This window comes from Poromitra crassiceps (genome assembly GCF_964638095.1).
Source record: "Poromitra crassiceps genome assembly, chromosome: 16".
Classification (NCBI taxonomy): Eukaryota; Metazoa; Chordata; class Actinopteri; order Beryciformes; family Melamphaidae; genus Poromitra; species Poromitra crassiceps.
This window is the reverse complement of record NC_139645.1, coordinates 418,594-445,005: the sequence shown is the minus strand read 5'-3', so window position 1 is coordinate 445,005 and position 26,412 is coordinate 418,594. Positions and strand designations below refer to the sequence as shown.

The following is a 26,412-nucleotide window of genomic DNA, read 5'->3' as shown; positions in this document are numbered from 1 at the left end:
AATCTAAGATGTTATCTAGTTTCACATCAAGATATCGATATGATATGATATAATATGCAGATATTGTCCAGCTCTCCTCATTTGACTTGCGTGTTTCCATCTACAGGTCAGCCTTGGCAGCGGCCATCTTGTCTTCTTCGCTGACGGGGCAAACGTGGGCCATCCCTCCTGTTCGGGTCAGGTCTTTCTCTGAGAGCGACCGATCGCAGTCCCTCATATCTGAGGCAAACATCAGCACAGCGCTTTACAACCGGTAAGCCACCTGCAAAACACACATGGGCTCTCATTTATCAATACTATTGACTTACTTAGACCGTAGTATTCCCTGAGGAACATAGGCCTTAGTATTCCCTGAGGAACATAGGCCTTAGTATTCCCTGAGGAACATAGGCCATCAACGAAAAACCCTCCATCCTCTCCGGTCTTGTGCCCTTCGTTCAAGTTGTTGCCATCAACTCAAATCATGACATTGGCTGGAGTTGTGGCGTGCTTGTCTGTGCTCGGTCTCCTCACCTTGACGTCGTTCCAATAAAATAGAAAGTTTTTTTTTTTGGTTGTTTTTTTGTGGCCATTTTGCCTTTATTGATAGGATAGTATGTGCTGGGCAGCGACTGGGGGGCAGGGAGAGAGCAGGGAGGACATGCAGCAAGGGACTGCAGGTCGGATTGGAACCTGGGTCAGCTGCGTGAAGGACAACGCCTTAATGGTACACGTTCTACCAGGTGAGCCACCGGGACGTCCCCAACTCTTTCCCTGCCAGTGACGTGTTTTATGTCATTTATGAGACAATTGCTTCCCTGGCATTGATGTGATATCACGCCAATCCCTGTTTTCACCGTCATGTGATAGATGGCACTCTTACTCACCTTATGAAACACTACAGCACATACAGAGTTACACAGAAGTGACAGCACTGTGAAGGCACTGACACAGAAGTGACAGAAGTGACAGCACTGTGACAGCACTGACACAGAAGTGACAGCACTGTGACAGCACTGACACAGAAGTGACAGCACTGACACAGAAGCACAGAAGTGACAGCACTGTGACAGCACTGACACAGAAGTGACAGCACTGTGACAGCACTGACACAGAAGTGACAGCACTGTGACAGCACTGACACAGAAGTGACAGCACTGACACAGAAGTGACAGCACTGACACAGAAGTGACAGCACTGACACAGAAGTGACAGCACTGACACAGAAGTGACAGCACTGTGACAGCACTGACACAGAAGTGACAGCACTGACACAGAAGTGACAGCACTGACACAGAAGTGACAGCACTGTGACAGCACTGACACAGAAGTGACAGCACTGACACAGAAGTGACAGCACTGTGACAGCACTGACACAGAAGTGACAGCACCGACAAACGTGCACAAGGCACTTGTCCTCAGGTGGTTTAGTAATCCAGTTCGTAAACTCTCACACTGTGTCCATTTCAGCCGGTAGATTTGCTCCTGACCTCCAGACACGGACAACCAGTCGCCCAAAGGGACAAGACGAAAGCGCAAGCCGCTTCGCCTCTCCCTCTCCTGAGAGCGGGTGACTCACTCTCACACCGCGGCGGTGAGAGAGTGAAAGCTGTGACCACGGGTGTGTTTGACCCAGAAAAGCAAACAAAATCATAGTTCAGTGTAACACCGGCCAGTATCTGCCATCACAGACATTTGACTCGGTTCAGGACCCGTGAACATGACTTATCATTTACAAAAATGCTTTTTTTTTCGCAGCTTTTTGGATCAAGACAGACGTTTTCGGTTAATACCACCTACATCCAAGTATCGATAACTACAGTAAAGAACGGATGAAGGTAGAATTTTTAAAAATCCTGTGAAAGTAGAGGCTCTCTTTCTTTTGGGATATTCAGTGTCATAGAAGAAAATCTTCTGTGGGGCTTGGAAGATTAGTGAAAATAATCAAAAACCCTGGCGGTGGCTGGGGGCTTTTCCTTTGAAGCTCTTGTTGGGATTGAGTTAATATTATCTGGAGTCTTTAGCCTTGGCTCATGCAAATAGTCTAGTTCAATGACATGAACATTGCCAACAACCAATATCGCTGGGCGGCCGGGTAGTGTAGCGGTAGATTCCCTGCCTACCAACAAGAGGGTCACAGGTTCGCACCCCCATTTTACCTCCAGCTTGGTCGGGCGTACATACAGGCACATTTGGCTGTGTCTGCGGGTGGGAAGCCGGATTGGGGGTATGTGTCCTGGGGTCTGTACCACAAAGCAAGATTACTGGCTTAGCGAGGTAACTTCAGGTTTAACCCTAGTTTTGCCGTACCACGATGCTAGTTAACTTCTTATCGAGATAGATCACCATAGCAACTTATGCGGCTAACCTGCTTTGTAGCAGGTTAAGTTCAGAGGATAAGATCAAAACCCATGAAAGACCCACCTGCTTACCAATCAGCTCTCTGGAAACAGCGAGTCACCATGGTCCCCATATGAAAAATATATTGCATTCAAATGAAAAAGAAAAAAAAGGCTCCTGTTGAATTAATCAAGGACTAAAGCCTTGCGCTTGTTGCAGGCTAAATTAAGCCCTACTTACCACTTTGGAATATGTTTTTATATATTCATTTTTGTGCTCTCAAGTAGCCTAGATACGTTGTTTGACCCCGCCGATCGATTGCAGCTGAATAGTGAGTGGAGAAATATCACTAAACCGGCATAAAAAGGTTACATAAACGTCTCCAAAGCGCACGGTGCCGTGTGCGCAACGGAGCTGAGACTGACGTTGGGTTGGAATTTAAATGGTCATACATGCTAGAATAGCCTACTACATCTAAGCAATTTAATATGGGATCGCCTGCACACAGGCGATCCCATATTAAGATGATTCATATCTAGGCTACTCCTGCATTTTGCAGCTGCAACTGTGTTGCTTTTGGCCTGTATGATGTGATTGAACTTCATATTTCCAGCATCATTATATGAAATATGGAGATATGCGACTCTGCTGACAATAGCCTATATATGTGACCACAAAATAGGCTATTTTTTATAAATGAAATCTATGCCCGCACGTACCGTGTCGATACAGTTGAGAAGTTTATTTTATTACCATTCTTTTTTTTTATCGATTAGCCTATAGGAATTATTAAATCAGTGCGACTAAACACATCATGAGATTATTATTATTCATTGAGCCTAAATGGTCTATATACATACGGATTTTGGACTGAGATAGATTACACATTGCTTCCACAAAAGACATGCCGGTTTTATTGAGTTTATTGAGAGGGTGAATTGAGCTGCTGTAGATAGCCTATGTGGAGGCAGAAACCGCTCTTCAAAGAAATTACTGGTGTGGATAAAAGTGGTCACTTTAGACAGTCATTCGGGAACAGACTAATAATATGCAACGCGGATTTTTATTTGCGGTTTCAATGAATGAGGAAATAGGCGTGTCTGGCGCTGTAGAAGTTGGAGCAGTCCATATTGCATTGTGATTGGCAGTTGTTAAAAACCACACCTCTTTTGCGGGCACGAGCTCCAGTGCACGGGCATTTTCATGTGCACGAGCTGTCAGCTAGATTAGAAAAACCTGGTTCCAGTTAACGAGTGGCAATCGACGTTCGTGGTACAAGTTAACTACAATCGAGCTGATCTGGTTTAGACAAACCAGATCAAGGGACAGATCCTGGATCTTCTTATACAACATTCGTGGTATACGGCTCTGGTCGATGCACTAGCACGTGCTATGTCCTGCCGGTGAAGCCCCCCCGTTGTCAGGTGAAAAGAAGCGGCTGGCAACTGTGCATGTGTCGGAGGAAGCATGGTGCTAGTCTACGGCTCTCCCCAGATCGGCAGCGACGGGGGCAGCAGGGGGAAATTGTTCAAAGTATTTTTATTTGTTTTTTGACAGATTATACAAAATACAAATTGAAATGCATTTGGTATATTTAAACAATCCCATTCTGCAAGTACCCCCTAGACAATGACACCGTCACACACCACAGTATATCAATGGTAAGCATCATAAACAAATAGACACACAAAGAACATAAATGAAATAAAGAAAGGAAAGAAAAATGGGGAAAAAAATATATATAAATATGGGGGGAGGGGCAAGTCTATATATTTGAGATATATAGAGATATATAGAGCGTCCATTTTCTCTACCTGGTCCAGAACTGGTTGCCAAATGGTGTAAAAGTCGAGAGCACAACCCCTTGTAGCATAAAAAAAATATAGGGTCAGATGATACATAAGATCTCTAACCCAGAGATTGAAAGTTGGAGGAAGCTTTTCTTTCCATTTAAGGAGTATACGTCTTCTAGCCAAATTTAGGTTGCCAAAAAACGGTTAATTTTGGGCAGACCCAGAACATGTGTGATAAAGTGGCTGGTGTTATCACAATTATGGTCGATGTCTGGTGTAAATTTATATAAATGTATATAATATATATGGATACCAGCAGTGCTTTCTCTTAACCCATTGATACCTGATGCAGCATTTGTGTGTGTATCCCTTTAAGACCGCGAACGGCATTGACGCGGTTCACTGTCTTAAAGGGATACACACGCAAATGCTGCATCAGGTATCAATGGGTTAATGAAGAGAAAGCACTGCTGGTATCGATACTGTTGCAAATGAGTATTGTGTCCATTTCACATTTTATAATATTACTACATGGAAGTATCAATACTTTTGACAACCCTAATCCTTACCATGTCCAGAGACAGATGGTCAGAGGAGCTGTCTAGCCGGCCTCATCTGCCCTCTGCTGGCCACCCTAAGGATGAGCTGGAAGATCAAGAAGATGAGGAGGATGTCTACCAAACTCTGGACAATTGTCCAGTCACAGAGCCCGTCTATGCCCTGCCATTAAAACCTAAGGTGGGATTCTGGAAAAAGATCTTAGTTTTTTGGGTGTTTCTAAAAGGTTGTTGCAATACCAGTGTGATCCACAGGGAGGCTCTACAGGGAGGCTCTCTGCAGTCATGTTTGTATTCAGAATAAACACATTGGATGTCTATTGAGGCTGATGTACCCCAGAGGAGCGCTGGCCTGACTGTAAATGTCTGCCAGCGTTTAATGTGTCTCCAAAGAAGCTTAGCCTTGATCTTTTCAATTACTCAACATTTTAAATGCACAAATGATATACTTTGATTTGATTCTGTAGTATAAGCTGTTATGTTGGTCAGTTTCACGGGCAAAACAGGTGGTGAGCTTGAACCTACCATAACTAAGCCAGTTCTTTCTTTCTTTCTTTCTTTCTTTCTTTCTTTCTTGCCTGCAGCTTGTCCTCACCTTGAACTTGAACCCATTACTGTTACTCATGCACAATTCTTCAGTCTCATTGTCCACAATATCTGCAATGGCCATGAATGAATGAGCTGTGAAATAGCTCATAACACAAACAGTGGATCCTTGAAATGTGTCTGAAATGAGTTCCACACTGTCTGCCTCTCTGTCTCTGTTGCAGGCCAGTCCACCCCAGCTGAACCAGATGTCTGCCTCTCTGTCTCTGTTGCAGGCCAGTCCACCCCAGCTGAACCAGATGTCTGCCTCTCTGTCTCTGTTGCAGGCCAGTCCACCCCAGCTGAACCAGATGTCTGCCTCTCTGTCTCTGTTGCAGGCCAGTCCACCCCAGCTGAACCAGATGTCTGCCTCTCTGTCTCTGTTGCAGGCCAATCCACCCCAGCTGAACCAGATGTCTGGCAGAAGAATACCTTCCCCAGGTAGCATCTTCTCATTGGTCCATCAGATCAGACCTAAGCCCATCCCCATGTCATTCTCCTGTGGTGGAAGGAAGCAGCAAAATCAACCCGCCCCTTAATGTGGCAGATTGCTGAATGTAGTTCACAGTTAATCTACTTTCTACTACTGACCTATAACTTTATTCATTCTAAGAAGTCTTGCCTGCTTGAAGGAACACACTGAGATCTTGGGAGATGTTCCTATTTGCCATATTCCCGATAGTAAGACAAGAAGATAGCCGCCCATCTTTTCTCTATGTGTGTCCTCCTGCTAGTTAGCTTAGCACAATGAGTGGTAGTCTGCGGAACGGGCTAGCCTACCCCCGTTAAATCACCAAATACACACTCCAACTGCACCACAATGCTCCTATGTACATGCGACCACGTTATGAAGTAATAACGACATTGTAATTTTCAAAGCAAACCCAGCTGGAACTTCCGCTTTTGTCAGGAAAGTAGTTCTGGCTGCATTTGCTTCGGAAACCATAGTAGCCCTGGCTGTGACAGTGTCTACATAGTGCTGCTGTGACAGTGTCTACATAGTGCTGCTGTGACAGTGTCTACATAGTACATAGTGCATTTAGTGATGGTGATGATGATGTTCCTCTCCTCCCAGATCTCACAGAGGAAACCAGTGATCGCTCTCCTAAAGCCAGACGTGATTCCTCTAAGAAGAAAGCCTCAATCAGGGAGAGCTCTGCGAGTTGGAAAGACGTGACGAGTAGGTGGAGGCTCCTGTTGGGAGTAACTACATAGTACTGTAATTTAACTACGTATTGCAGTAACTAGTAATTTAATTAATTACTTTTTCAAATTTAGTAACTCAATTACAGTTACTGAAATAGTAACTGGGCTAGTTACTAGTTACTTCAGGACATGAAAATACTAATAACTAATTTGGACAACAAATTATCCGGTTTATGATCCTTAGGCTTTGTCCAGGGAGAGAAGCCGCCTCCCTACTATAAGCTATAAGCCTCAGAGGCTGATTTTTTTTTTTTTTTTTTTTTTTTTGCCTTTATTCATACAGGGAAGGCTCTTGAGAGCAAGCTCTCATTTTCAAGAGCGCCCTGTTACAATGAACATATACAAGGGTTTACAGACAGACAAGATAAGAGCAATAAGAACAAATGATAATCAGCTAAAACATGTGCATTCCTCGTGCAGTGTGCTCTCGAGGAGTACTCAACCTTACAGGTCATCGACCTTACAGGACCTTACAGGTCGCACTTGTAAATGAGACTTTGGTCTCAATGTGATTTTACCTGTTTAAATAAAGGCTAAATAAAAAATAAAAAACCTTGAGTAGGCTATAAGCCCCAGAGGCTAATGACCTTATAGGCTATAAGCCTCCCCAATAAGCAAATGTTCAGGTATCCCATGCAGGTACAATGATGGCTAACAATTGACAGTATGTCTTGTCCCGCACTGTGCCACAGCAACACTATCACATCACCGGCAGTACATCAAGCTATTCTAACCGATTCTAACCAGTGTCCTTCCGCCCCGAACATGCCCCCAACCGACCAGAGGAGGCGCTAGTGCCAAGATACATACCCTTAATCCGGCTTCCCACCCACAGACACAGCCAATCGTGCCTGTATCGACGCCTGACCAAGCCGGAGGTAAGACGGGGCGCGAACCTGCGACCCTCGTGTTGGTAGGCAGGGAATCTACTGCTAGACTACCCGGACGTCAGGCTGTTGTCAGCATTTTGATTGGCTGTTGCGTTAAATGAGTTTCACAAATTTGAGAGTTTTGCAACTCCTGCGGCTGAGTTTCAGACAGGTTTCAAATGCTTTGCACAGGGCTTTACACCATGCAATAAGCCAGCAGGCCACCGTAGCCCTGGCTGTGACAGTGTCTACATAGTGCTGCTGGGACAGTGTCTACATAGTGCTGCTGTGACACTGTCTACATAGTGCTGCTGTGACAGTGTCAACATAGTGTTGCTGTGACAGTGTCTACATAGTGCAAGTCTCTGTCATTTAGTGATGGTGATGATGATGTTCCTCTCCTCCCAGATCTCACAGAGGAAACCAGTGATCGCTCTCCTAAAGCCAGACGTGATTCCTCTAAGAAGAAAGCCTCAATCAGGGAGAGCTCTGCGAGTTGGAACGACTTAACGAGTAGGTGGAGGCTCCTACATAGCATGCTGTCAACCTGCCTTTCATTTTCTCATCTTCTATTCTCTGTTGCTGAATACTTGGTAGTAACTTGATTTGTGCAGTCAGTGAACTGCTCATACTGTATGGTAGCCCTACATATTGGAGCATAGCATAGTGCAGGGGTTCCCAAACTTAAGAATACCCCGGCACACTTTGAAATGTGAAAATCTTCCGCGGCTCACCCATCCCATTAATCACAACTCTGATCAACACAAGAGACTAAGATGATGTATTTCCCTATATGTTTTTTATATTATTATTATTTGTTTTATTAACAGAGCATGTGGACTTGGGCATAAGGGAAATTAATAATCCATCCACATACAAAAACATTTAGGCTAAATACCCAAAGCAGATTGCCAACATTTTCTCCCCTCTTACTCATCAGAAGTATTCGCATGCATAACACATTAAGTTGAGACAAAATGTGATGAACAACAACAGAAGAAATCAGATGAGTGTCCAAGAAAAATAATATTTCATGGAAAGTAGTCAAAAAGTATTCCACGTTAAACTGTATCGAGCCAAACTTGTGCAGCAACCTCCTTCCTTCACCAACTACTGACTAATGACCTTGATTAGCTGATTCCCACTTGTGCCACTAGGCGGCGTACTTCAGCAATAAACATTGCAATACACTCACAGTAAGCTACACATCAGAACAAACTACAGAAAAATATACAATAAATCACCAATTAGACTATCATGTGTTAACAAAAACAAAGTATGTCATGGTGACTTTGGCTCTTACAATATCTGTTTTAATAATGTTAATGTCATATTATATTCATAACGTGATATATATCCGCTTAATTCATGTGTCATATTATGCATAAAGTGTATATATCCGCTTTGCTGCATAAGACGATCTTCAGTCATCTTTCCAAAGTATTTTGCAAGCTTGCCGGCTTCCATCCGAGCGAGCGGAAGTGACGTGTGTTTTGCTGGAAACTTGGTGGTAAAAGCAGACACATACAGTATATATACATATACATATATAAATATATATACATACATATATAACTATATATACATATACATATATAAATATATATACATATACATTATATAAATATATATACATATATAAATATACACCTCCTGGTAGGCTTGAGTTGTGATACTAATGTTGACTACTAGTCTATGAAACCCCTACGATAGACTACAACTATCAGTCTACATATCACTACAAATATCAGTCTACATATCATTGGTCTCTCATTTTTCTTTTACCTTCTTCCGTCCCCGCTTCATTTGCTCTTGTGGTTGTGTCCTTCATGTGTTTTTGTGTGTCTGTGTGCTGTGTTTTGCTGTGTGTTTGTGTGTGTGTGTGTGTGTGTGTGTGTGTGTGTGTGTGTGTCTGTGTGCTGTGTTTTGCTGTGTACCTACCTGAACCACTCCAGCCACCAACCCACCCTCCCCAACCACCCCACACCCTCCCAAGCACCCTGAAGACCTCACCCACCCCACCCAATCCACCAACCCAAACCAGCCCACCGCAGAGGCCAGTGAGGCCTACAGGGAGGTGCAGAAGGAGGTGGTGTGGGTCCTGACACAGCAGAACAGGCTCCTGGAGGAGAGACTGCAGCGTCTGGAGCAGGAGCTCCACAGCCAGGCCTCCTCCAGCAGGACACCCTCTGCAGGTGGAGTGGAGGACACACAGGAAGGCAGTTTCAGAAGGAGAGACAGAGGCTACATCCACACTCATCCATTTCTGTTCTAAACTACATAGCTTTGGCTCTGGTTACACCTTGCGTCCACACCCTGGTGTTTCTGACCCCTGAAACCAGATAAGAACACATATGCTGCTGACCCCGTATCAGTTCTGAAACTCTGGGGTTGTGTTGTGGACGGGCAGAAACAGAAACCTTTGAAAAATGATCAAGTTTACATTTTCTGATTTGATTTATTTGAGCTCCACTCAGCCACTAACCTCGCATCAGCAGGCTCTTCCCGAGGGGAGCGCCACAACACGCTGAATCCCACTCGATTTGGAGGCGGAACACGCCAGGATTGGCCAAAGCCCAATCCACTCCCCAGAATTGTCAAATAAAATCATCGACATGATACTATGACCCGCCTCTCAACCTGTCATCTCAGACAAGTTATGTTTTCAGTCTGAAACGGACTGCGACGCATGCAACAAACGGGTTCAGTTCGACTTTAACCTGCGTAAAATAATTCCTAAAATACTTTGACCTATTACCTTGCAAGATTTTGTAAGTAAAGCTAAATTTCAATTGCACTTACTCTATTTTCTCCTGTCAGCCAATTTAGCTTCTTAAATTCAGGCAAACACATGATGTTTAAAGACATAGTTCAGATGTTTTGAACCCTAGCCCTATTTGCTACTTACCATTGATGATGTTGATTGAACTCTAGCCCTATTTGCTACTTACCATTGATGATGTTGATTGGGAGATTCCTTTCTCAGCACATTCCATGCTGTTCCTCATGCTAGCTCCAGATAGCTAGCCACAAAGCAATACAAGCAAGTGAGCAGTAGGAGACAGTGATCTACTTTGAAGCCCAAATACAACATACAAAACAATACACAATTCCAGTACATTACCATGTCAAAGCATACACAATCAAATTCAGTTAATCTGCACTACTCTCTTGGCCAATCGTTGGTCCCACTTGGCGCTCATTGGCTCAGAGGGTTGGAAAGCCAGAGAATAGGCATTTGCCAGACCAAGAGCAGCCAAACTCAACTCTGGAGTGGGCGGATTCGAAGGCCTGGACCCAGGCTACTCTATACCTATTGTTCTGTGGTAACATGAATATTGTAAGGGTACTACTCATTCCTGACCTTGGTAATTATCTTTGGTTCATTGTAATTTTTGGTCATCTAGGAATTAAAGTTTATTCTACTGTTACTTTACTTCATTGTAAATTGTTCTGGATTGAGCATTGGTTTAGCGCAGTGATACTCAACTTGCGGCCCGCGGGCCGCAAAAACCTGTGGCCCGCGATGGAATTGCAAAAAAATAAAATAATAATACAGTGCACCTGAACGCAACATGCAAGATAGCCGCTGAATAAGTGTCCAAATGTTCATGTCATTCTGGCCAATACTCCACTTCTGTTGTAGCATTTCAGTCTGGAATATGGAATATCTTTCAATAATCTATAATTTAGCTGCTAAATTGTCAAATACTGCCGTCTGCTCGCTACCCAGGCACTTATGTATACTTAACCTAACTAACTATCCGGTGTGCACAACATTGTCAGACTAAACTCCGGCTGACACCCCAAAAACCTACAATCCACTACAGAAAAATGTATATTGTTTGTTTATTAACTGGCCCCTGGCCTTGCAAAGCAAGTTGAGTATCCCTGGTTTAGCCCCTTAAAATGCAGTCTCAATATGTATACATACAGTTTCCTGATGTTTTGCTCTGTCCTGCAGGTGTCCAGGCAGAGCTACAGACCCTGAGGCAACAAGCTCAGGAGCTAGTGGATGAAAATGACGGGCTGAAACTGACCGTTCACCACCTGAACGTGGAGCTGAGCCGCTACCAGGCCCAGTTCAGACCACTGTCCAAACATGAGGTATGCTACCAGGCCCAGTTCAGACCACTGTCCAAACATGAGGTATGCTACCAGGCCCAGTTCAGACCACTTGACCATCACCACCTTGAGTTGCATGCACTTTCTGTCAGAAAGGTGTCTCCCTTTTTTTAGTCCATGGGCCAAACCCCCAAATTGCATAATATCGGTACCACTCAAGTGGGCAAATTCTAGTCATGATTTTTGAACAGGTACCACTGTGTGTAAATAGCATATTATAGTCATATAAATAGGAAGATTTCATCCAGGCTTTCTGACCATTTCAGCAGCAGGACCTGGCAGGCAGATAAACAGTGTGTCCCGTCTGATTCTAGAGACAAGGTATATTGCATTTTGGCTGTATGACTGGCTGCCATCAACACTGGCTTACAAACTACTCTCTCTCTCTTTCCTGCCTCTCCCTGTCTCTCTCTCTCTTTGTCTGTGTCCCTCCCTTTCTCTCTCTCTCTCTCTCTGTCTCTGTCTCTCTCTCAGAGCTCCAGCATCAACAGTCTACCAATGAAAGGATCTCCCCCTCCCTGGCTGGTCAGTGGTTTATTATGGCTGACAGTAGTTTAAAGTCCCTGGAAACCAAACATAAATATGTGTTTTGAGTTTGTCACTCCACAGAAACATTAGTTATTAACCATCCATATATATATATACTGTGTGTGTGTGTGTGTGTGTGTGTGTGTGTGTGTGTGTGTGTGTGTGTGTGTGTGTGTGTGTGTGTTGGCTTGGGCCTTTGACAGATAACTGAGAGTTCTATGAGATTGATTAATTTTCATGACATGATCAAATCTGAACATAATGAGCCTAATCACCGCCCACTCCTTCCCCAGAAAACAGTCAAAACAGAAAAATGGCAATATTTAGGATTTGGATTTAAACTGATGTCCACAACTTTTAGATGCTTACAATTAGGCACATAAGACCCTAAATTACATAGCTCGAAGGTTTTTGTACATTTTGATTGCCAGGTTTTTTAGCTATATTAGTTGGTACAGTAGTTTAATTGGACTGGTCTGTAGTTTAATATGAATACTTTGTAGTTTGTTTGACATTCCTTGGATATCACATGACATACATACTTTTCATATTTACCTGCCATTGTAGTTGAACAAACACTGAGGGCTCTATCTTCCCAAAAGCGATAATTTAGCGTTTGCGCTCGTTTAACGCCGTGCGCAATGCAAATTGGGGGCGGACACAAGCGCATGCCTGTGATAATTGTACTGGGCATTGGCTGCCCCATGCCAAAGCAGGCTTTCAGCGCTAAAATGTGGGATAGATGGCGTTACCCTATCGTGAGCAGCGGACAATTACTTTGCTTCAAGAGCTTTGAAAGGACCTCTTACGCGCAAATACCTCTCTGTGCTGGGTGCGCTGCACGGAGATTACGGCTGCGCTCACAGCGCAGAGAGGTATTTGCGCAGTGGAAAGTGGAATTCCTTTTGGATATGTCATTACGCACAGCCTTGCCATGCCAAGACATCAAATTATGCTGCTAAAATTGGGTATGAGCAGATAATTCAGTGAGGCAATCAACTATAACTCACTGAGAAACTTTTATCACATTGCAAAGAGGGAAATGAATTGAGAAAACTTGTTGGACAATGGGCATAAGCTATTTACCTTCATAACCCGAAGGGTCGTTGGCACCACAGACGATCTGTCAATAAGCTCCCTCTGTCCTCGTACGAGTGAGTACACTCTATTACTCATGGAGAGAATTACAGCATATTGCATGCCTCACGCAAACAGCCATTGCAAGATGGGAATCTGATTGGTTTTGATTGACGTAATGCCCAGCCTTGCCTGGCCACGCCTGTGAATAATTCTGGTAGTTAAGACCGCCCAAATCCAGTTTGCGCAGGCATTTTGGGGCACAGATGATTTTGGCTCTAATTTGCATCTGCGACACGTGCCGTGAACGTTTCCGCATCCCGGCCGAGAATTGCATCCCCAACATATTTTGGGGCTGTTTTAACATAGAAATCAGGGAGGTCACGTCTGGGGATGCTTTTTTTTGCTGCTCGGCGGGGGAGCAAAACTCGGCAGAACACCTGGCGGACGGCGCAAGGTGGAATGCTATCTTCCGTGCCTTAAGGCACGCGCAAACAGGTGCACAAGCGCTATTAGGGGATAGCGCCTGTCGGAAAAGATAGAGCCCTGAGTGTCCTGCCTTGCATAGAGCATACATGGATGGCTATGGTGTGATTGCTGCATCTGTTTGTGCTTTTCTGTAGCTGGACATAAAATACTTATCTCCTCTGCTGCTGGCATATGAGGACCGCATCAACCACAAAGATGCTCTTCTACAGGCTGCTGAGGTAAAGTGTGTGTGTGTGTGTGTGTGTGTGTGTGTGTGTGTGTGTGTGTGTGTGTGTGTGTGTGTGTGTGTGTACGTGCGTGTGTGTGTGTGTGCAAAAAGCGGCTGACAGTGACAATATCTTTTTTTAATCTATATTAAACATGTTGCAGGTCCTTACACTAGCTAGTTTTACTAGGGGTACGGTGGCGCAGTCGGTAGCGCTGTCGCCTCACAGCTCGAAGGTCCTGGGTTCGATTCCCACCTGGGACGCTGTGGGCGCTGGAGTTGTGACCCCCCCATATCTTCAGTGCCTACTGCCCAGGTGGGCTATCTCGTCGAAAGGGCCTTTCTGTGTGGAGTTTGCATGTTCTCCCTGTACCCCCCAGGGGGTTCCTCCGTACATAACCCCCCACTAAAAACATGCAGAAGATCGTCATCCGACCAGTGACGACAACATCGGAAGTTGGTCCAATGATGGTCCAATGAAGGTCCCTGAGCGCTGGAAAGAAAAAGCGACCACTGCTCCTGGTCTGCCCCCTGGAGGAAAGGACAAGCCTGGATGGGTCAAATGCAGAGGACATATTTCACCGGCCAACGTCAGCATGAGTGTGTGTTGTGGCCACATGCATGTGTTGTAGTGTGTTCGTGTGACAATAAAGACGGGCTGCCGTCTGAAATCGTGTTTTTTACACAACCCTTGGTTACATACACATTCTGCATACTTAAAAGTCTCATTTCGGGTAAAAACTGACCCCCCACCATACAATTGAAATAGAAAAAAGTATGGATTGAAAAAGTATGGGAAGTCTACCATATGGATTAAAATCGAAGGAATCGAACGATACCATCCGTGAGTCAATCCGACCACTGGCAAAAAATCACATAACCCTCACCCTAACCCTAACCCTAGCCCTAAGCAGTTTTTGGCAAATATCTCGGAAACGAAAGGTCTAACCGAAAAGTGCCAGACATGATACATTACGGTACGCATCAAATTCAAGACACTGGTACTGGCCTACAGGGCAGTCCACCGGTCAGCCCCTCTGTATCTGCAATCTATGGTCAGGTTCCGACCATCGCTCCCCTCGCTCCTCCACCCGTCCAGATCGCCTTGCCCCTCCACCGCTACGTGGACTCAAAGGTCGCTCATCCCGATCGTGACTCTTTGCCTCCCTGGCGCCACAATGGTGGAATGAACTCCCCCTTTCAGTCAGATCGGCCGAATCACTGCACTAGACTAAAAACTCACCTGTTTGGGCTACACCTGGACTCCTCTGGAACTGTCACTGTTTCGTAAAAAAAATAAAAAAAAAATACTGATGTACTTGTTACTTCTCAGCCTACTTACTTAATGTTACGTGTTGTTTGTTTCGCCCCTGATTACTTTTTACAAGTGCTATTCTATTCTAGATGTCTGACTGTCATTAATTGTGTTTCATGTTTGTTCTCTGTGCTCTTGATGAGATGTGATATTGATGTGATATTGTAAGTCGCTTTAGAGAAAAGCGTCTGCCAAATGACATAATGTCATGTCATGTAATGTAATATAATGCTTGTCGTAGGAGGACGTCAAGAAGTTGCGTGTTGGTCTGGAGGAGGTGATCAGAGAGAACGACAGACTCCATGATGACATCACAAAGACCGTCAGCCACAAGGACTGGTGTGTGTGTGTGTGTGTGTGTGTGTGTGTGTGTGCGTGCGTGCGTCCATGCGAGGCTATATATTTAAGCAATATATCACGAGAGCAAGTGTGTTGTGGCAAATATATCCCCCTGCTCAGTTGTTATCCCACGAGGCCGCAGGCCGAGTGGGATAACAACTGAGCAGGGGGATATATTCCACAACACACGCTGCTCGAGTGCTATATTGCTTTTATAAAAGGGTTCCAAGTATAATAATATAATAATAATAACACTATAAGTCCGACTGGCATCGTATTCTGAGAGTCAGTTGAAACACTACTGTAAGGCGGGACCTCTAGCAAGAAGATAGACGTGCGCGTGATTTGATTGGATCGTTCTGGAGACTGAAGTCGACATTGGCCAATCCTGGCGCTTGCCTGGACTTTTTACAAAGCCCGACACCAGAGCCATATGCCCACACCAAGTAACGTTACGTCTTATTTAGAAATGCGGGGTTAAGAGTGAGGGCGCGCGAGAGAGGGGTTAAGACATTAGCCCGCGTCTATTCTTGTACAAAACATCATTTTCTGCGAAGTATTAGTAAAGTTATAAGCGAAGATCGATTCACAAGGATCTGAAAAGCTGTCTCCGCCATTTTGTTTTTGAGGTACTTTTAGTAAGAGAGTTGCGCCATCATGCGTCCGACTAGTGACCCTCCATACAGCAGATCAGGAGAAAGCTGTTTGGCTCGAGTGCAGCGCTGCCTTTTAGTAAGAGAGTTGCCATGGCAACCAATAACCCATGGCCATGGGTTATTGAACTCGGTTACTGGAATTATACAATGGCTGTGAACCAATCAGATTGCTTGATTTGAGAGAGCCATTTTATAAATATATATATACAACCGTTAGTTCCGTCCGAGCAATTTGATTGGACCAGAGGGATCTTAAGGGACTGCTAAGGATCTTAGCAGTGCTTGGCAACATGACTTGGTAGTGCAATCCTGGGGGAACCGTCTTTGTTGGCGGAGGCGAATAATAGACATAAATCATCTGTTGTTGCAAATTACTTAAAACAATGCTATTATTACTTGAGGAATAGCTTTGTTTATGCTGTACAACTGTTGTGATTATCTTCGGCACTCGGCCTGCGGCCTCGCGACCGAATTACAGCCGTGATGATATTAGCCAACAACAGCACTCCCACTCATGTGATATTGCTTATAATAATAATATAATATAATAATATAATATAATATATGTATATATAGGTTACGTTTAATTGGGGGGGAAGGTAATATTATGAAATACCTTGTACCACAATATTTTGGTAGATACTGTACTGTACTGTGAAGTTTCATACCGTTACATCTCTAAACTGCTCTGAGTAGAGCAGCCTCTGTGCTGTCTGGAGCAGATCCCTACTGGAATTTTTCAAGTCTCTTTCTCTCTCTTTCTCTCTCTCTCTCTCTCTGTCCAGTCACCAGCTACAGCAGCAGGCTGTTCTGGTTCTGCAGGAGAACCAGGTTCTGATCGATCAGCTTGAGGTTCAGCATGTGAAGACCAAAGCCAGCCACAGCCGCCGTCACTCTGAAGGTACCAAGACCTTTTATACTAAGGCCCTGTTTACATGGCTGCATAAAACGGGACGCGTTTTGCATTAGTGCCTTCCTTTTACATGGCAACGGCGTTCTTACGGCCTAAAAACGTAAAAAAGTGAAAACACGTTCCAGGGTGGAATTCTTTCATAACGCCGCCCTTACTGTCACCGTGTAAAGTAGTGAAACGCAATTCAGGTGATGAGACAGCCCCCCCCCCCCTTTGCCATGGAAGACAATGATAGACAATAGGAGCATCCATCCATCTAGCCCAATATAGACTTATGGCACAAGTGAATCGCATTGGCATTCAACAAACATGATAAGTTGCTAAAAACACATCATCTGCGTTAAGTGCCCGCTATTAATGTTACGCATATTAATTAATTACTCCCGCATTAAATAACTGAAGACCCTCAACTCACAGCCAGATGATGCATCGATTTCCTCAAGTCCCAAGTGCTGCAAAGAAAACGGGTCTTTTGGTGCGTCTTTAGTGGGTTTGAAAACACAGCTCAGTGTGTTTTCAAACCCACTCGCAGCCTCATGTCCGGAGACACCAACTGCTTGAAGATCCCCGAGACCAAGCTCTGAACCTGGGGCGACAGGGCCTTCTCAGTTGCCGCACCCTCCCTCTGGAACACTCTCCCCATCCACATCCGTCAAGCAAACACCCTACCATCTTTCAGACACGCCCTCAAGACCCACCTCTTCAAACTCGCCTTCACCTGCTAACCCCGCCCACTCCCCCTCACACCCCTCCCTCCACCACGATTGCCACAGTTGATGTTTCATCTACCCTCATTGTCCTTTTTTATTTGACCATTACAAATATACGCCCACAATTAGCGCTGCGCGCGGCGCTATTCTGCCGCTAAACAGGCAAAATTACCACATTTGCGACAATAAAGCCCATAGTCTCTTTCTCTGACTGTCTTTTAATCTCACTGTTTCTGTGGCTCTACCCTCTCCTCTCTCCTCTGCCTCCTTATTCCTCCTCTTCCTCCCCTATAGTGTCCAAGGTGTCCAAGCAGTTGATGCTGTTGGAGGGGGAGAAGCAGCGTTTGCAGGAAGAGCTGGACGAGAGACGCAGGGAGGCGCAGGAAAACCAGAGGGAGGCGCAGGAAAACCGGAGGGAAGTGCAGGCACTGAAGGCACGCCTGAAGGATGCTGTCACCTGGGACGAACACTGCCACATCGTCAGCAAACTCACACGGTACCAGACATCATCTATGTGTTGACCACTGATATCCAACCGTATGTAACCAAACACGACAATAGCTTATTTCATCCATGTTCTCCCTCCTCTATTTTTTCTTTAACTAGAGTTTGGGGACCATTGTTTTAATAATAATAATAATAATAATACATAAGTTTTATATAGCGCTTTTCTGGGGAACTCAAAGACGCTTTACAATACATAGAAAAATAATACAGTAAACAGAACTAAATAACAAGAACGAAAACAAATACAAATCAATAGATTGCAGAGATGGAATGGTGGTTAGAGGTAGAAGTCAGATATTGTAGGCTGTTTTGAAGAGGTGGGATTTGAGTTGGGTTTTGAAGGAGGTGAGTGAGTCGGAGTTTCTGATATTGAGAGGCAGAGAGTTCCAGAGGGTTGGGGCAGCGATGGCAAAGGCTCTGTCGCCCGTGGTGCGGTGCTTGGTTTTGGTGATGGGGGTAAGGAGGTTGGTATCAGCAGAGCGGAGACGGCGGGTGGGGGAGTGGCACTGGAGGAGATCTGTTAGGTAAGAGGGGGTCAGATTATTGAGGGCTTTGTAGGTGATGAGCAGGATTTTGAAGTGGATGCGGTGTTGAATGGGGAGCCAGTGGAGATGTTGGAGGATGGGTGTGATGTGTTCTCTGGAGCGGGAGTGGGTGAGTAATCGGGCAGCTGAGTTTTGGACATATTGCAGTTTATGGAGGACAGTGGAAGGGAGGCCATAGAGGATGCTGTTGCAGTATCTAGTCTGGAGGTGATGAAGGCGTGGATGAGTATTTCGGCGGCTGAGGGGGAGAGAGTGGGGCGGAGTCGTGCAATGTTTCGGAGGTGAAAGAAGGATGTTTTGGTGATGTTGTTGATGTGTGACTTGAAGGAGAGGGTGGGATCCAAGATGACGCCGAGATTTCTGACCAGAGGGGAGGGGGTGACTGTATGTCCATCAATGCAGAGTGAGAGGTTCTGGGAGGAGGGGAGGAGGGATTTTGGGCCAAAGATCATGATTTCTGATTTATTGCAGTTGAGTTTGAGGAAGTTGTTGGTCATCCAGGTTTTTATTTCAGTGAGACAGTCAGTGAGGGTGGTGAGAGTGGCAGGGGTGATGGTTTTGGTGGAGATATAGAGCTGGGTGTCGTCAGCGTAGCAGTGAAATTGTAGTCCATGGCGGCGAATGATGTGACCTAGGGGGAGCATGTAGAGGATGAAAAGAAGGGGGGGACCAAGCACCGAGCCTTGGGGGACTCCGTGTAATACTGGGGTGGTGTGGGATTTGCAGTTGTTGATGGAGATGAAGTGAAAGCGGTCAGACAGGTAGGATGTGAGCCAGGAGAGTGCTGTGCCGGTTATGCCAATTGATTTTAAGCGACTGAGGAGGATGATGTTTTAGAGATGAATTAGTCAATAGTATCACAAACAAGTTTTAGCTCATATATCATATTCCATATCATATCATATCAGTGGTTCTCAGTGGTTTTTCACATTAAAGTCCCCTAAGCTGACACAAATAGACCCCAATTTGATAAGATTGTGTACCAGGGTTTCACATCTGATAAGATTTGAGCTTTTAGAGGTTTTATTACAGAAAGTCAATGAAACCCATGACCAAAACAGTCCTACATTCTGTCATTGTGTTATGTATGGCTGGGATTATAGTGAAAATAAATTATTCCCCTTCGTGCTGGGGACCCCTGGAGCCCCATCAAGGACCCCTGGGGGTCCTCAGACCATACTTTGAGAACCACTGTCATACAGTAAACAATCATAATTTGGTCCAAATAAATGTTCCATGTTTTTAACAGAAGATATCTGCAACAGGAGACCATCTTTCACTACCTTTCCATTGAGATCTAACAGAAGGCCATATCTCTCTATGTTGATGCCTGTACATTAACACGTTCACTGCCAATGACGAGTTGACTCGTCAAACACAATCCAACCGTTCGCTGCCAACGACGAGTTGACTCGTCAAAAAATAAAAATAAAATTTTTTGACGGTGCTACGTGGATCAATGTCCCCCACGTCTCCTATAAAAATATTGGAAGTATTGAATGTGTATAATCTATTTTACCGACCAACTAAGTGGCGACAGTGCTCTCCCGACAGAGAGAAAGCCAACCAAAAACAGCCGTGGGAGCAAGCCATTCTCAAGGAAATGGCTTGGCGATTTTACAGTCATCAGTCACCAGACTCGCCTGAGAGCGGCCGCGCCAGCAGCAGCACACAGAGAGCGGAGAGCGGTGCTGGCGTGGGGGATTGCAAATTTGCATAATAGATTATCGGTGAAACACACTTTGAAACACCCGCAGAAAGGCCAGAATCGCACGCATTCCGAAAACCCAGAAACGAACGAGCCTCATTCTAATACTGTAGGCGAAAACGCTTTCACGCTGCTGCACACCGGCGCACAACGGTGTGGGGTTCCAAAAATAGACTGGGTGGGCAGCATAAAGCCTAGAATCGCACAAAGCTTCATCAAAGCTCTCAACCGAAAATCCAAGAAACGATTGAGTCCCATCCACAGTCCACACTCGCCACACTCGCCGACGAGGGGCCGCCAGAGAGGGAGGCTGCTCACTGCTCAGACAGGCAGGAGAAACTGGCTTGTGACAAACGCCACCAGACACGCCCATGGAGGGAGGAGTTTAAAGGAGAGGGTGTTCAGAACTATATTGTTCAGATGTCTAATCTCTTACTGATGCCAAAAATAAATGGTTAAAGTGACTGTTCTGCCTGTTTGATTGAATTTCACAAAACTGCGATTATCTCAGCTTCCTGTCTCACACGCTGAAACCATGCTGTACTCAACGGCTAATATCTACATAACTACTAACTCTACAAACTAACTCTTTTAGACAGAGAAAGCACACATTCTATTAGTACTTTTGTGAACTTCGTGTTCACAAAGTCCAAGCAGAAAATTATCCTCGGCTCTTGTAAAATGAGCCAGAATCCTCAAAAAACGGCTTGGCAGAAGCTACCTACAGTAAAAAAAAAATGGCTGGCAGTGAATGTGTTAAGAGCAGAGGCAGAGTGAGAGATCTCTGCTTCTTTGCATTCTCTGATAGTATTGAGAGTGAAATCACCAGGCAAATGTATATGTATGTATGTATGTATATATATATATATATATATGTACATATACATTTGCCTGGTGATTTCACTCTCAATACTGGAAGTGATGAGTGATATAGAATTCTTCATTATGCTATACATATGTATATATATATATATATATATATATATATATATATATATTTAGAACACGGCTCTTTTGAATACTCGATTCTGATTGGTCAATCAACAAGATTCACCGGTCATTATTTTTCGACAACCGACCGCTGCTCTGCCACACCTGGATTAATCAGTTGATAAGAGCATTTTGTCTGCAAACACTACTAATTAGTAGGGCTGTGGCGATTCACTTATCTCCCGATTCGATACTATCACGATTCTTGGGTGCCGATTCGATTTATATTGCGATTCTTAAGTATTGCGATTCTACGATTATTGCGATTCGATATTACGATTTATTGCGATTTTTGTTTATTTTTTTCTTTTCTTTTTTCAGTTTGTTTGCTTTTTTGCACTAGATTAGAACATGGGAAAAGTTGAATCATACACTAGAGACTGTATATTATATATCATGAGTAGGGCTGGGCGGTTAAAAACAGGGGCGGACTGGGATCATAATTCAGGCCGGGCATTAGATACCAAGCAGGCCAGGCCGATATGGGCCAACGCGCGTGAAATTCGGGCCGTTTGAAGCCAGATTTGGGCCGTTTGAAGTCCAATTTTACAATGAGATGCACCCACTTTAACCCTGAAGTGTAATTATTACTTCAGACTAACTAATAAAGTAATAAAACCACTAGTAAACCAGTAGGCGGCGCCTAGCCTGCTGTTCAGTGAGTGGCCTGACTGCAAGCACCCAAAAAAAAAAAAAAAAAAAAAAAAAATTTAAATTTGCGATTATCGATTCTGGAATAAAAGATCGACCCAAAAAATCGTGACATTAAAAATCGCGATACTTAGGTGAATCGATTTTTTCCCCCACCCCTACTAATTAGGCCAACCAGTTGCAGCTGTGGTGTCTTGTGTGCCAATTACGAATGAAACCGCTTTGTCGTTGAAAACGCTATTAAAAAATCTATTTGAATAATTATTTTTGTCAGATTACTGAAATAATTTAGTTGTAGGCCGTGTTCTAAGCGGGATAATGTATAGTGAGCCGGTGATTACTGGAAATAATGACCTTCAGGTGAATGATTAAGCCCTCCGCTGCGCGTCGGGCTCAATCATTCACCTGTCGGTCATTATTTCGCCAGTAATCACCGGCTCACAATACATTATCCCTTACATATATATATATATATATATATATATACATATGTATATATATATATACATATACATATGTATATATATATATATATATATATATATATACATATATATATATATATATATATATATATATGTATATATACCGTATATGTATAGCATAATGAAGAATTCTATATCACTCATCACTTCCAGTTTTCACTTCCTGGTGACTGGTAATTAAATAGCAGTCAGAGGTGGACTTCAAAAATGTATGAAAGAGGACGAGGCTATGTGTTGTTACATTTTGGGGTAAGATGTTTCAGAAGGTCCTTCTGTGGCATTTTGGCAAATCCACTCACTGTTTCACCTCACGTACATCACATGTAAGCTTGTGAAAGGGTGATCACACATTCACAGTAAGAGACCAGGGGTCCTATCGTCGCAAAAGCGGTCATTTAGCGTTTGCGCTTGGTTTGCGCTCGTTTAACACTGCGCTCAATGCAAATTGGGGGCGTGCACAAGCGCATTTGTATTCTCCCTGCCGCACTATTACCTCTGTGCCTGTTATAATTGTACTGGACATGGATGGGGTAGGCGTGCCACATGCCAAACCAGGCGCGTCCGCGCTAAATGTGGGTACACAGATGGCATTCTCCTATCGTCAGCATGTACGCAATTACTTTAAGAGCTTTGAAAAGCACCTCTTAAGCGCAAAAATACCCCACTGCGCTTGAGTACACTCATGGATAGTACTGGAGGTATCACTCATGGATAGTACTGGAGGTATCACTCATGGATAGTACTGGAGGTATGACTCATGGATAGTACTGGAGGTATGACTCATGGATAGTACTGGAGGTATCACTCATGGATAGTACTGGAGGTATGACTCATGGATAGTACTGGAGGTATGACTCATGGATAGTACTGGAGGTATGACTCATGGATAGTACTGGAGGTATGACTCATGGATAGTACTGGAGGTATGACTCATGGATAGTACTGGAGGTATCACTCATGGATAGTACTGGAGGTATGACTCATGGATAGTACTGGAGGTATGACTCATGGATAGTACTGGAGGTATGACTCATGGATAGTACTGGAGGTATCACTCATGGATAGTACTGGAGGTATCACTCATGGATAGTACTGGAGGCATCACTCATGGATAGTACTGGAGGTATGACTCATGGATAGTACTGGAGGTATCACTCATGGATAGTACTGGAGGCATCACTCATGGATAGTACTGGAGGCATCACTCATGGATAGTACTGGAGGCATCACTCATGGATAGTACTGGAGGTATCACTCATGGATAGTACTGGAGGTATCACTCATGGATAGTACTGGAGGTATCACTCATGGATAGTACTGGAGGCATCACTCATGGATAGTACTGGAGGCATCACTCATGGATAGTACTGGAGGTATCACTCATGGATAGTACTGGAGGTATCACTCATGGATAGTACTAGAGGTATCACTCATGGATAGTACTGGAGGTATGATATCAGCTCTAAACAAAGGATTTCATCGATCAAACTAATTTTTCTGCAGACGTAAATACGCGGACGGCGAGGTCTGTCCGGGGGGAAAAGCCCCGCATGAATCTCCGTGCCGATTATTTGCACGGAGATCTGCACTGGTGTGAAACGGCCTTTAGTAATCTATCCTCAACTTTTAGGTTCACTTTGCAGAATCACATTAAGTTGATCTATACTTTAAGCCGATTTATACATATTATATATATTATATTATATATATATAATATATATATTTATACACTGTAGAGTCATCAGCATATATCGCTATGTAAGGGATAGTGTACAGCGAGCTGGTCATTATTGCGTGTTGGTGATCTGATCAGCCTGGCGGGCTCACTGTACATATCCCGCTTATTACACGGCTACCTGTTGATTTATTCAGTAGGTAGTACCTACTGAATAAATGAATTATTGGACACAAAATATAACAAAACAGATTGTATTGATTTGAAAACAATTTCATTGCTTCCACCAAAAAATTAAAAATCTCTTTCCTGTTTGCCGGCAGGGCATTGCACTGCAGTTAACATGACGCACCTGTCGTTGGCAAATTTCAATGGTAGTTTCTCTAAATCCAGAAGTCTAGAATGTGGTGTTAACCCCAGGGAAGTTGGATTGTCATGACTCTCTCCTGATGTTCCAGGCAGCTGCAGCAGGACTCTGCTAGGCAGAGGAGTGAGGTGGAGGAGCTGCAGCTCACAGTGAGCAGCCTGCAGGGGGCGAGCAGGAGTCTGGCTGTGGAGAAAGCCGACCTCAGCGCTCACATCAAGAGACTGGAGGCTGAGCTGCAGCTGTCCACACAGGCCAGCAGGTACTCATCATCACAAGCATGACCTCTCTCTCTCTCCTGTGCTGTCTCACTACCAGCTGACCAGCCAATCAGACAGATTTCTCTACCAGCTGACCAGCCAATCCGATTTCTCTCACGACGCCCCGACAGCAAATCATCCGGAGAAGCTGCCGACAAGCCCCCAACAAAGCCAACGGTGCGGGACACACCGCAAATAGACGCCCAGACATGGCCGACGGCTGACTGTCGGCTTGGTGTGTCTGGGTCTTTAGGGTTTGGGTTAGACTAATGCTGCCTTCCAGACAACTGGGACCTTCAGATTTTCTGACCTCCTACTAGAAAAAGTGCACTGGAATGCCACTCGAAGTTGAAAACTCTGAGAAAAAACTCTACCCCCACTAGGCTGGGAATCAGTTGTCTGATGTCACACAACAACGGGACGGCACGGTGGCTCAGTGGTTAACACTGTTGCCTCACAGCAAGAAGGTCCCGGGTTCGAACCCCGGTCCGTCCCAGGTCCTTTCTGTGTGGAGTTTGCATGTTCTCCCCGTGTCCGTGTGGGTTTTCTCCGGGTGCTCCGGTTTCCTCCCACCATCAAAGAAAGACATGTATGTTAGGGTTAATACTCCTGTCAGTGCCCCTGACCAAGGTACTGGCAAAATAACTGGAGTTGGTCCCCGGGCGCTGCACAGTGGCTGCCCACTGCTCCTAGTTCTAGGAAGGTTCCTAGTAGAGGATGGGTCAAATGCAGAGGATGAATTTCCCCAAGGGGATAAATAAAGGATAACTTAACTGATAACTTAACTTAACAATGACTGCAACCATGGGGAGTATGTAGTCCAAAGTATGAAGTGCCTAAATAAAATGTATAATAGAGTCTGTTACCTTATGTGTCGTTGCTGCTCCTCATTTTCGTTTAAATATGCAAGGAGGGTGCTCTGCTCGTTGTTAAGCTGTCTTGCTATTTGCCAAACAAACAAAAATTGTCGCGGTCCGCCATGTTTCTTGCTTGCGTTTTGCCTTTGTGCATTGGAACGCTTTGAAGGTGGGGGGTGGGACATTTCCACAGGGAAACACCCACATCCCAGGTGTCTGGAAGGCAGCATCAAATAAAAATGTTGCGTTTGAAATGTTGACTTAGGAAACACTCAGATTAGGACAGGGGGCCCTCCAGTGGGAAAGGCAAGTGTTTACACCATTCGCTACCTCCATCCCCAACGTCTTTACTTTCCACCATGCTATTTCAACAGCAGACTGGCGTTATTTACATGACCACTAGAGGTCGCTTCATTTTGAAACGTTACGTGTGTGTTTTTAAGGGCTTGGTCTGTTCCCTGCAGAGCTGATGTCAGATTGATTGAAGCTTCTCTTTCTGAGGTGTGAAGATTGTCAGAAGGTGTTTGATTGAAGATGCAATGTTTCATCCCTGAACAGGCTCTCAAGAGATTAGCCAATCACTTTCTTTCTTTCTTTCTTTCTTTCTTTCTTTCTTTCTTTCTTTCTTTCTTTCTTTCTTTCTTTATTTCCCTTCCCTTCACTTCCTCCATCTCTCCTCTGTTT

At 44.5% G+C, this 26,412-nt stretch overlaps 1 protein-coding gene across 1 annotated transcript in view; it reads left to right on the top strand.

Annotated features, from left to right (window-relative positions):
• The window catches only part of cep89 (centrosomal protein 89), a gene marked incomplete at both ends in the record, with an annotated part of 50,276 nt that overhangs the window by 3,331 nt on the left and 20,533 nt on the right, over nt 1-26,412 (top strand). Inside the window, 12 exons of the mRNA XM_083652851.1 lie at nt 107-253; nt 4,691-4,850; nt 5,440-5,695; nt 6,330-6,434; nt 9,285-9,524; nt 11,294-11,436; nt 11,929-11,979; nt 13,683-13,766; nt 15,310-15,407; nt 16,849-16,964; nt 17,981-18,182; nt 24,706-24,873. Coding sequence (XP_083508977.1) covers nt 107-253; nt 4,691-4,850; nt 5,440-5,695; nt 6,330-6,434; nt 9,285-9,524; nt 11,294-11,436; nt 11,929-11,979; nt 13,683-13,766; nt 15,310-15,407; nt 16,849-16,964; nt 17,981-18,182; nt 24,706-24,873 — 1,770 coding nt within the window. The remainder of the gene's footprint in view (nt 1-106; nt 254-4,690; nt 4,851-5,439; nt 5,696-6,329; nt 6,435-9,284; nt 9,525-11,293; nt 11,437-11,928; nt 11,980-13,682; nt 13,767-15,309; nt 15,408-16,848; nt 16,965-17,980; nt 18,183-24,705; nt 24,874-26,412) is intronic.